General features: G+C 44.2%; 1 protein-coding gene across 1 annotated transcript in view; it reads right to left on the bottom strand.

The window, feature by feature from the left end:
* Nucleotides 1-12,962, bottom strand: part of LOC102441480 (E3 ISG15--protein ligase HERC5-like) — a 50,141-nt gene that overhangs the window by 18,018 nt on the left and 19,161 nt on the right. The window contains exons 11-12 of the mRNA XM_023750403.1: nt 12,048-12,237; nt 9,151-9,305 (exon numbers count right to left, since the gene is read on the bottom strand). Coding sequence (XP_023606171.1) covers nt 9,151-9,305; nt 12,048-12,237 — 345 coding nt within the window. The remainder of the gene's footprint in view (nt 1-9,150; nt 9,306-12,047; nt 12,238-12,962) is intronic.

Here is a 12,962-nt window from a genome sequence, read left to right as displayed (position 1 = left end):
GCTGGTCGCAGGGAGGGACCAGTGGCTGGCCGCGGGAGATTGGCTATGGGAGTGCACTGACCACCAGGGGGCAGCTCCTGTGTTGAGCATCTGCCCCCTGGTGGTCAGGGCACGTCATAGTGACTGGTGGACCCGTTGTTGCAGTCATTCGGTCTTAACGGTCACTTAGGCTTTTATATATATAGATGAGAAATGTAAATTAAAATTAAATTGAGCTGACTGGTGTTGCTCAGTGGTTGAGCATTGACCCATGAACCAAGAGGTTGATTCCTGGTCAGGGCACATGCCTGGGTTGCAAGCTTGATCCCCGGGGGGGGTGGGGGGGGGGCGTGCAGGGGGCAGCCAATTAGTGATTCTCTCTTATCATTGATGTTTCTCTCTCTCTCTCTCTCCCTTTCCCTTCCTCTCTCTGAAACAATCAAAAACATAATTTTTAAGAAAATTAAATTGGAATATCATGGCTAACCCATCAAATTGGAACACTGCTTAGTAACACTGCATTGGTTATAATGTAAAGGGGCATTTCATGCATTGCTGGTGGTAACATAAATTGGTACAACTACTATGCATGGAAAAGGATTAAGCATTAGTCTGCCTTCTTATATGGATGATTTTTCAGGGGAGCCAAAGAGCCCTCATTGATGAGGAAAAGTTCTTTACATAAAAAATGAAAAAGTTAAAAAAGTTAAAGTTCTTTGCAGTTCATAACTTTGGAAGAAATGATAATATTAGAAATGTTGCTGTTTTTCAAACTTCAACCAAAACAATGGATAAAAATCTTCTAATAAAAGAGTAATATGCAAATTGACCATCACTCCAACACACAAGATGGCTGGCAGAGGAGGGCAGTTGGGGGCAACCAGGCCGGCAGGGAAGGACAGCATCTCTGGGCCTATCAACGGGGCCTGATCAGAAAGGCAGGTCTGATCAGCAGCTCCGGTGGAGGCCTGTAGAGAAATGGAGGAGCGCTGTTGGCCAGGCCAGGAGAGAGAGAGGCAAGTTCTGATCAATAGCTGCCACAGAGGCTATGGATCAGACCCTGCCTCTCTCTCTGAAGGCCTCTCTCTGGGCCTGATCCGCAGCCCCTTAGGCAGTCAATGCTGGTCTGGTCGATTCTTCAGTGGTTATGACCCTGGCTCTTTATTATATAGATATGCACACACATACACACACACTAGGGGCCCAGTGCACAAATTCATGCATCTTGAAAGGAACTGTGGGTCGCAAGACTACAGTGGGCATTGGGGCGAGCCTCGGCCCATACTCTGCGCCCCCACCCAGCCCCTCCCACCCACTGACTGTACGAAGCGATTGGGGCCAGCGCCACCAGAAGGTGAGAGCGGCAGCTGCTGCCCCAATCACGCCTTAGGAGCAGGGGGAGGTGGAGAAGACCTGAGGGGTGATCGGGGCTGGCAGCTGCCACTCGCACCCGCTGACAGTGTCGAGCAATCGGGACCAGCGCTGGATGTTGACAGCGGATGCGAGTGGGGCTGGCACCAGTAGCAGGTGCAAGCACCGGGTGAGACCACGGCACAGGGGAGCAAAGAATTTTTAGTAACAACTAGAGTTTTGCCCTGATGAAAGCAACTGGCCCCGCTCACCTGCTCCACCATCCCACCATGGCTGACACCCATCATGTTCCACACTCTGCCGCCTGCTGCCAATGCCTGCCATGTTCCATGCGCAACCCCTGGTGGTCAGTGCACGTTATAGCGACCGGTTGTGCGGTTATTCCGCCATTCAGTCTATTTGCATATTAGGGTTTTATTTATATCTATATCTATATCCATATCCATATCCACATCTACACTAATAAAAGACAAACATGCAAATTGACTGTACCTTCACTATGCCTTAAGCCACACCCACCAGCCCATCAGAGTGGCTATATGCAAATTAACCCAACCAAGATGGCGGCCGGCAGCCACGGAGCTAGAGCAAGCAGGAGGCTTGGCTGCCCCAATGATGGAGGAAGCCAAGCTTCCCACCTGCTATGGCCAGCTCTGAGCTCCACTCAAAACAACAAAGTTTCAATTATAGAAGATAAGTAAACCCCAGATACCTGCTTTCAGCCGGCCGTGGCCACGGAGCTGGAGCCTTGGGTTGCCCCTGACAATGGAGGAAGCCAAGCTTCCCTCCCGCCCACCCTGGCCGGCTCTGACCTCCACTCCAGGCTACAAAGTTTCAATTATAGAAGGTAAATAAATCCCAGAATAAAAAAAGAAAAGAAAAAAAGGAGAGGCTGGGAGCTTCCGTTGCCGGGGGGGCTTGGCCAGCCTGAAAACGGCCCTCAGCCCCTCACCCAGACTGGCCAGGCACCCCAGTGTGAAACCCCCCCACCCTAAAGGGGGTGTGGCCAGCCTGAAAACAGCCATCAGCCCCTCACCCAGGCTGGCCAAACCTCCATGGGGTGAGGGTCCCCACTGGGGGGGGGGGGCTTGACCAGCCTGCAAACAGCCATCAGCCCCTCACCCAAGCTGGCCAGGCACCCCAGCGGGGCCCCACCCTGACCTGGGACACCCTTCAGGGAAAACCAGCCGGCCCCCGCCCATGCACCAGGCCTCTATCCTATATAATAAAAGGGTAATATGCATATTGACCCTAACAACAGAACGACTGGGAATGACTGGTCACTATGAGACACACTGACCACCAGGGGCCAGACACTCAATGCAGGAGCTCCCCCCTGGTGGTCAGTGCGCTCCCACAGGGGGAGCTCTGCTCAGCCACAAGCCAGGATGACAGCTGCCAGTACAGTGGTGGTGGTGGTAGCCTCTCCCGCCTCCTCAGCAGTGCTATGGATGTTCGACTGCAGCTCAGACCTGCTCCCCGCTGGCAAGTGGACATCCCCCGAGGGCTCCTGGGCTGCCAGAGGGATGTCTGACTACCAGCTTAGGCCTAATCCCCCAGGGAGCGGGCCTAAGCCAGCAGGTGGTCATCCCCCGAGGGGTCCCAGACTGCGAGAGGGCACAGGTCGAGCTGAGGGACCCTCTGTTGCACAAATTCTTGTGCACTGGGCCTCTAGTATATATTAAAGACTTAAACATAAGACCTAAACCCATAAAAGTCCTAGAAGGAAACATAGGAAAAAGGTCCTTGACATTGGTCTTGCCAATGATTTTTTGGATATAAGACCAAAAACACAAGCAACAAAAGCAAACAACATAAATGAACTACATCAAACTAAAAAGCCTCTACACAGCAAAACAAACAGTGAACAAAATGAAAAGGCAACCTATGCAATGGGAGAAAATATTTACAAATCATATATCTGAGAAGAGATTAATATCTAAAATATATACAGAACTCATAAAAATGAGCAAAAAACAATCTTATCTAATAAAAGAGAAACATACAAATTGATCATACCTCTGCTACACTCACAAGCCACGCCCAGAAGCCATGCCCACCAATCAGAGTGACTATATGCAAATTAACCTAACCAAGATGGCGGCCAGCAGCCACGGAGCTGGAGCAAGCAGGAGGCTTGGTTGCCCTGGTGATGGAGGAAGCCAAGCTTCCTGCCTGCCCTGGCTGGCTGTGGCCTCCACTCAAAGCAACAAAGTTTCAATTATAGAAGATAAATAATCCCAGACACCTGCTTTCAGCCAGCCTCCACTGGGAGCTTGGGTGGCTGGGGGCCGAGACCAGCCTGCAAACAGCCATCAGCCCCTCACCCAGGATGGCCACACCCTCATGGGGTGAGAGTCCCTGCTGGGGAGCTTGGCCAGCCTGCAAACAGCCATCAGCCCTTCACCCAGACTGGCCAGGCACCCCAGTGGGGAACCCCACCCTGAAGGGGCTGTGGCCAGCCTGCAAGAGGCCATCAGCCCCTCACCCAGGCTGGCCAGGCACTCCAGCGGGGACCCCCACCCTGAAGGGGGTGTGGCCAGTCTGAAAATGGCCCTCAGCCCCTCACCCAGGCTGGCCAGGCACCCCAGCGGGACCCCCACCCTGACCTGGGACACCCTTCAGGGAAAACCAGCCAGCCCCCACCCATGCACCAGGCCTCTATCCTATATAATAAAAGGGTAATACGCAAATTGACCCTAACAGCTGAATGACTGGGAATGACTGGTCACTATGACACACAATGACCACCAGGGGCCAGACGCTCAATGCAGGAGCTGCCCCCTGGTGGTCAGTGTGCTCCCACAGGGGGAGCTCTGCTCAGCCACAAGCCAGGCTGACAGCTGCCAGTACAGTGGTGGTGGCGGGAGCCTCTCTCGCCTCCTCAGCAGCACTAAGGATGTCCGACTGCAGCTTAGACCTGCTCCCCGCTGGCAAGTGGACATCTCCCGAGGGCTCCTGGTCTGCCAGAGGGATGTCTGACTGCCAGCTTAGGCCCAATCCCCCAGGGAGCCAGCAGGTGGTCATCCCCCAAGGGGTCCCAGACTGCGTGCTAGAGGGCACAGGCCGGGCTAAGGGAACCCCCCCCACCCGAGTGCACAAATTTTTGTGCACTGGGCCTCTAGTCTGATTATAAAATGAACAGAGGATTTCCTGTCTTACGTTTAAGTTCTTTATCCACTTTGAGTTTGTTTTTGTGTATGGTGTAAGTTGGTGGTCTAGTTTCATTGTTTTGCATGTATCTGTCCAATTTTATTGAAGAAACTGTTTTGACTCCATTGTATACTCTTGACTCCTTTGTCAAATATTGAGCATAATGGCTTGGGATGATTTCTGGGTTCTTTGTTCTGTTCCAATGGTCTATATATCTGTTCTTATGCCAGCACCAGGCAGTTTTGAAAACAGTGGCTTTGTAATATAGCCTGAAATCTGGTATTGTGATTGCTCCAACATTTTTCTTCTCTCTTAAGATTGCTGCAGCCATTTGGGGTCTTTTTTTGTTCCATGTGAATTTTTGGAGACTTTGTTCTAGGTCTATGAAATGTGCCATTGGTATTTTAATGGGGATTGCATTAAATCTATAGATTGCTTTGGGTAGAATGGACATTTTAATGATGTTGATTCTACCAGTCCATGAATATGGTATATTCTCCCATTTGTTTATATCTTCCTCTATCATCTTTTTTCAACATCCTGTAGTGATCTGAGTAGAGGTCTTTCGTCTCCTTAGTTAACTTTATTCCTAGGTATCTTAACTTTTTTGGTGTGATGGTAAATGGAAGTGTTTCTGTTGTTTCTCGTTCTGTGAATTCATTATTGGTGTATAAAAAGGCCATAGATTTCTTGGTGTTAATTTTGTATCCTGCTACATTGCCGAATTCATTTATTAAATTGAGTAGTGTTTTTATGAAGTCTAGGGTTTTCAATGTACAATATCATGTCATCTGCGAATAGTGACAGTTTTAGTTCTTCTTTTCCAATTTGGATACCTTTTATTTCTTCTTGTCTGATGGCCATGGTTAGCACTTCCAATACTATTTTGACTAGCAGTGGTGAGAGTGAGCGTCCCTGTCTTGTTACTGTTCTTAGGGAAAATGATTCTAGTTTTTGTCCATTGATTATGGTGTTGGATGTAGGTTTTTTAATATAAGGCTTTTATTATGCTGAGATATGATCCCTCTATTCCCATTTTGCTAAGAGTTTTTACCAAAAAAAGGTGTTGGATTTTGTCAAATGCTTTTTCTGCATCATATGAAAACATGCTCAAAGTCACTAATCATCCCAGAGATGCAAATCAAAATAACAATGAGATACCATTTCACACCTGTCAGAATGGCTATCATCAAGAAATCAACAAACAACAAGTGCTGGTGAGGATGTGGAGAAAAAGGAACCCTTGTGCACTGCTGGTGGGAATGCAGATTGGTGCAGCCACTGTGGAAAACGGTATAGAGTTTCCTCAAAAATTTAAAAATGGGACTCCCATTTGACCCAGTAATCCCACTTCTAGGAATATATCCCAAGAAATCAAAAACACCAATCAGAAAGGACATATGCACCATGTTCATCGCAGCACAATATACAATAGCCAAGATTTAGAAACAGCTTAAGTTCCCATTAGCAGATGAGTGGATTAAAAACCTGTGGTACATCAACACAATGGAATACTACGCTGCTGTAAAAAAGAAAGCACTCTTACCATTTGCAACAGCCTGAGTGGACCTGGAGAGCATTATGTAAGTGAAATAAGCCAGTTGGAGAAAAAAAAATCACTCATTTGTAGATTATAATGAACATAAACTGATGAACAAAAATAGATCCAGAGATGTAGAAGCATCAAACAGTCTATCAATCTTCAGAGGGAAGGCAAGGGAGGGTGGGGGCGGGTGGTAAGAGATCAACCAACATGAATTCATCATGTGCTGGGGCTGGGGGTGGCCTGAGAGAGGTCAGTGTGAAAAAAAGGAGACATATGTACTACTATATGTAATACTTTAAACAATAAGGAATTAAAAAAATAAATAAGTAAAATAAAATATACTGTGATCCTAAAAAAAAAAAAGTAAAAAGATGTATGCATATAAGTAGAAGCAATGGACAAAGACAATAGTGTGGTGAAGGCCTGAGGAAGGGGATGGGTGCGCGCTAGAAAGGGTCAAAGGGGGTGGGGAGAGAACATCTCTAAAGCTTTCAACAATAAAGATAAATTTTTTAAAATGTAAAAAAATAAAATGAGCAGAGGAGCCCTAGCTGGTTTGGCTCAGTGGACAGAGCATCGGCGTGCGGACTGAAGGCACTCGGGTTTGATTCCAGTCAAAGGCACATACCCTGGTTGTGGGTTCAATCCCCAGTAGGGGATGTGCAGGAGGCAGCAATCAATGATTCTCTCTCATCATTGATGTTTCTATCTCTCACTCCCTCTCCCTTCCTCTCTGAAATCAATAAAAATATATTTAAAAAATAAAATGAGCAGAGGAACTGAATAGATGTTTCTATTGAAATCAAACCACAAGGAGATAACACTTCACACCTGTTAGGATGGCTACCATCAAAATGACAAGAGATAACAAGTATTGGGGAAGATGTGAAGAAAAGGGACTCTTGTGCTCTGTTGGTGGGAATGTAAATGGGTGCAGCCACTATGGAAACAGCATGGACATTTCTCAAAAAATTGAAAACAGAACTACCATATGATCCAGTAATCCCACTTCCGGGTATATATCCAAGGGAAACTAAATCACTCTCTCAAAAACTATCTGCACCCCCATGTTTATTGCTCTTGTTTATGGTGGCTAAGAAAGAAACAACCTAAGCATCCATGGATGGATGAATGAATAAAGAATATGTGATATTCATTCATCTATCTTATACACTTCTTTCTCATGTCACATATATAATGAAATATTATTTAGCCATGAGAAAGAAGGAAATTTTTACATTTGGGACAATATTGATGGACCTTGAGGACATTATGCTAAGTGGGATAAGGCAGACAGAGAAAGACAAATGCGGTATGAATTCACTTATATGTGGGAGCTAAAAAAGCTGAACTAATAGCAACAGAAAGGAGAATGATGGTTGTCAGGGGCTTGGGGGTGAGGGAAATGGGGAGATGTTGATCAAAGTGTACAATCTTCCAACTATAAAATGAATAAGTTCTGTGGATCTAATGTACAGCATGGTGATTATAGTCAACTGCACTGTGTTATATTCTTGAAAGTTACAAGTAGATCTTAAGTGTTATCACCACAATAAACAAGTAGTAATTACTACATGAGGTGATGGAGGTGTTAGCTAAAGCTATGGTGTTAATCATTTTGTAAAATATAACGTGTATCAAATCAACACACTGCACACCTTAAAGTCACACAATGTTATATGTCAATTATATCTCAATAAAGCTGGAGAAAAAAAGAAATATACTACTTTAGAAATCTATATACAGTGGGGCCTTGACTTACCAGTGTCCCGACTAGAGTTTTTCGAGATACGAGCTGTCTCTCAGCCGATTTTTTGCTTTGAGTTGCGTGCTAAAATTCGGGTTACGAGCCAGCTTCAGATACCCCACTGCTAGTTGGCGCAGCGAACGTCACAGTGAACGCCACAACATCAGCCCAGCATCACGTGTCTCACTCGTTCACTTTTTGATTTGACATTCGAGTAATTTGAGTTACGAGCTCCGTCACGGAACGAATTAATCTCGTAAGTCAAGGCCCCACTGTATATAAAAGCCTAAGCGACCGTCACAACCGAAACAACCAAACAGATGACGAACAGGCTGTGTGGGGCAACCAGGCCAGCAGGGGGGTTAGTGAGGGCCGACCAAACGACTGAGCAGCAGGCTGGGTGGGGCAGCTAACCAGGCAGGGGGGTTAGTGAGGGCCGACCAAATGACTGAGCAGCAGGCTGCGTGGGCGACCAGGCTGGCAGGGGTGCAGTTGGGTGTGACCATGCTGGCAGAGGTGGGCAGTGAGGGGCGACCAGTCCGCCAGAGGGGGTCAGGGAAGGGCAACCAAGCCGGCGGGGGGAGGGGGGGCAGTTAGGGGTGATTAGGCAGGCAGGCAGGCAGGTAAGCAGTTAGGAGCCAGTGGTCCTGGATTGTGAGAGAGATGTCTGATTGCCAGTCAGACTGGCAGTTGTACATCCCCAGACTGCCGGTTAGACTGGCAGTCGGACATCCCCCAAGGGGTCCCGGATTGGAGAGGGTGCAGGCTGGGCTGAGGGGACACCCCCTCTCCCCTCCCCCCCCCATGCACAAATTTCGTGCACCGGGCCTCTAGTAGTACTATGATAGTACTTCTGAAAAGCATTAACCCTTGTATGTAATATTTTCTCCTATTGAGATTGTTATTTTATGGTGAACTTTGCTCAGATTGCCATTTAGCAATTTATTTGTAAAAGCATCTTATTTTACCTAATTTTTAATAGAATGATATCAACTTAATTCTCTTGTTTTATTGAAAATGCTCTGGCTCCTCTCCTGTCCCCTAACAATATTAAGATTGTTAGTAGCCTAACCTTGGTTACTTCTAGATTATGCTGTGCACGCTAATGAAAATGCTAAACCACTCTCATATTTGACTAGTGTTTGTGCATCTAATATATTATATGTAATATGTAATATATTCCTCCAGAGTCTATCCAATTAGCAAAACAAGCAAAATTTTGAATTATTAAGGCTGAATAAAATATTCTCTTTCTGTTGTGAAAAACATAACAGAACAAGACTCCAATTGGCTGAGAACTACAAGATTTGTATTTAGTAAGATGGTATATACATTCCTTTAGATGCACACTTACCTTATACACTTCTTTCATCATTTCTAGAAGAGGTTTCAGATTGCAGTTATTCTCAGGTGTTTCAAGTGAATAAATCATTTGAGCAATGATGGCTGATTTAAGCATCTGGACCAGTGTGCTGAGAGAAGACTCTTGCAAAGATGCCCAACACTGCTCTGAGGGATGCAAAATCAGTCATGATAAATATATACTCCTCTGCCCCCCTAAAAAATACTCCCTCAGTTTCTACTGGGTTCTTTAATGTGAGAAATAGATATTTTCCATTTCTGATTACAAAACCCATAAAACATGTTTTCTAAGGATATCATCCTGGACAACATTTATTACAGAAAAAATATTTTCCCTGATTAAGTATCATTGGAATTAAAAGCTCAAATTCGGGATTCCAAAGAAATGTGTTGATAGTTCATATTTATGCTTGATTACTTGATTGATTTCATGACTGTCAAACTGAAAGTTCTATAGGTTATTTATAAAGTCTGAGAACATACATAGGTGAATACATATACACATACAATGTCATCAAGGATATTTCCAATCTGTAAAAAATAATATCTATGTCTTCAGACTTCATACACACCTGGTATATACAGATATATTTTTATATAAAATTATATCAATAGCAATATTTTAATATTCCTGAGGTTACAGTCTAGATTATTGTACCTTTACAGGACAATTCTCAGAAAATAAACCTATCAAACGTTACAATATATTATCAAGCTAATGCCATTAAAACAGTATGACCCAAATGCATGAAAAGCAGATCAATGTAGCACAAGTCCCTAAATGGATCCAAATGCACATGAGAGGTTAGATATGATAAAGTGGCATTGCATATTAATGGCAATGAAACAGATCATTCAATAAATGTCTGGGGACAAGTGGAAACTGATCCAGAAAAGAATTTAATCAAGATAAACTCCATATGGATCAAAGATTTAAACATAAAAATGAAACAATAAAAATTCTAGTTGGAGCATGGGAATGTTTTTGTTTCTTTGTTTCCGAGTGAGATACTCTATTTGAAGTATGACCCAAACTCAGAAACCATAAAGGAAAACGCTAATATAGTAGGCTTCATAAGAATGTTAAAAATAATTATACATGGCAAAAATACCACAAAGTAAAAACAATTTTAATAACCTAAAGAAAAAATTTGTAACTCATATTGTTGATAAAGGATTAGCTGCCATAATAGTTTGAAACCTCCTAAATAAAAACTAACAACAGATAGAAAAATGGGTAAGAGGGAAGAACTGCTAGTTATCAGATATGATATACAAATGAAATGAGATATAAGTAAACTAGTAATCCCTAGCCTGTTTGCTCAGTGGGTAGAGCGTCTGCCTGAGGACTGAAGGGTCCTGGGTTCGATTCCAGTCAAAGGCACATATTTCTGTTGCAGACTCGATCTCCAGCCCCAGTTGGGGCTCTTGAGGGAGGCAACCAATCTTACATTGATGTTTCTCTCTTTCTGTCTCTCCCCCTCCCTTCCATTATCTCTAAAAGTCAATGGAAAAATATCCTCAGGTGAGGATTAATAAAACAAACCCCCCCAAAAAAAGAAAAGAAAAAAAACCCAGCACAACCTCATTCTTAATGAGAAAATTAAATTAAGAGATTATTTTTTTCACAATGAGAAAAGTTTGATAACACTGTAGAAAAATGAATTCACGGGCTGCTGCTGTCATGTTCGTTGTGAAGGGTAAACATACATCCTGTGTCCTGGCGGCTACTTTGCCCAACTCCAGGGGTGCATTTTACTTAGACTACAGTGTGGATGGTGGCCACTTGAAGTTGGGTTACCTGGTGGCCCAGACTTCTGTGGAGGGTCATTTGGCAAAATCTCTCAAAATTTAAAATGCATATACAATTAGACCGAGTAATTTTGCTTTCTGGAATTTTCCCTGACTCTGTACATTTACAAATGTACAAAGAAATGCATGTTAGCACTGTTATGATAGCAAAAATTTAGAAACAACTACTCATAGTATATCCTCCCAATACAATCTATTCAGACATTACATAGAATAAGGCAGTGCTACAGATTCAACAGCAGAATGCTCTCCATAATATACTGTTAAATGGGGAAAAGCCAAGTTGCCAAAGTATGTGAGTGGTATGCTGCCACTAAAAAATTCATTTCTATATGTTTTTACGCATAATATCTTTCAAAGTTTACACAAGAAACTATATTCAGCCCTAACCGGTTTGGCTGGGTGGACAGAGGGTCGGCCTGCGGACTGAAAGGTCCCAGGTTCGATTCCGGTCAAGGGCATGTACTTTGGTGGCAGGCACATCCCCAGTAGGAGGTGTGCAGGAGGCAGCTGATGGATGTTTCTCTCTCTACAATGTTTCTAACTCTCTATCCCTCTCCCTTCCTCTCTGTCAAAAATCAATAAAATATATTTTAAAAAAAGAAACTAATTGCTTTCTGAGAGGGGAACTAGGTGGCTTATATTTCACTGTATATATTCTTTGTTCCTTTCAAGGTTTGGACCTTGAACACTAGCTTAAAATTGTAAAAAGACAACCTATTGTAGTAAATAAAATAAACAAGAACACAAAGCTTAACATTTCTTTTTCATCCCCTCTGGATATGATGTCTAAAGCACGAGCAAAAAGTTTCAAAGTGGATTTATCGTGACTGGATCCTCTACGGTTACTAAACTCTGATGTCAAAGCCATGTCCAAGTCTAAGAATTCTACATGCCTTGCACGGTATAAAGGTAATGATTAGAATTGCTTTAGGTTTATCTTTCCAATAATTCATATATCATGTACCCAAGTACTTGTGTATTTTGAAATCTATTCAAAATTTGCTACAACTTCTACTTCAGACAGTGACTCTATTGACAGTTCAAATAAAGTAACATGAAAGGAATCAAACTTACTCAGGACTCGTAAGGATTGGTCACTCATTTTACAAACAGCCTGTGCAAAGGGAACCACCAGACTTTCTGAGTTCCTAGGATCGTGCATCACAGGACATTGTGGGAGCAGAAGGAAAACTGACAACGCTTCTTGGTGTGGAGAACGGCATGGAAGAGCTCCGAGCAGATGATCCCTGAGACATGTAGTTATCTGCAGTTGAAACGGGATCAGAGAAAGAAAGGGCCAGGATAAGTTTTGGGACCAGGGGTTTCATTCCTCCACTTTCCAACTAGAATAATCATTTAGTTTTCCTGAAACCTGTTGTTCATCACTCCTTGCATCCCAAATGCCCCTGAAGTAGTATGCGCGAGCCATCCTTCTGATTTTATATTGGGGTGCATAAGGAAATAAAAGTGGATCACATGTGCACGTAGGTGCTGAGTGACTTGTGGAGGTGGTTCAATTAGAAAGTGACAGAGCAGGGATCCATACCCAGACCTGTCTGGGCTAAAATCTGCCTCCGCAGAGAAAATGCCATGTGTTCCCCTCTCCAGTCCTGTTGCAGCTTCCTCCTGGGTTCACCGGAAGATGGTATTTTCTAGCCGCCCCCGCAGTTGTGGGGCCATGTGACTGAGTTCTAGCTAATGCCATGTGAGTGAAGGTGATGTACAACACGTCGAGGCATGGCCTCCAGAAACCTCTCACATGACCTTACATACTCTTTCCTCATCTGCCAACCAAAAACAGAAGATCTACTGGAGGGTTTCATGGCCCCAGAACCCAGAAAGAAGGAGCCTGCGCCACTCTTGAATTCAACTGTGCAGAGGTTGGAAGGGTAGCAGACTATGCCACCCCAAAATATGCCACTCTGGCATGAGGATCATTTTAAATATATATATTTAATTTATTTCAGGGAGGAAGGGAGAGGGAGCGAG

Source organism: Myotis lucifugus, unplaced genomic scaffold (assembly GCF_000147115.1).
Source record: "Myotis lucifugus unplaced genomic scaffold, Myoluc2.0 scaffold_12, whole genome shotgun sequence".
Taxonomy (NCBI): Eukaryota; Metazoa; Chordata; class Mammalia; order Chiroptera; family Vespertilionidae; genus Myotis; species Myotis lucifugus.
The sequence above is the reverse complement of the archived record's forward strand: the minus strand, read 5'-3'. Positions and strand labels throughout refer to the sequence as shown.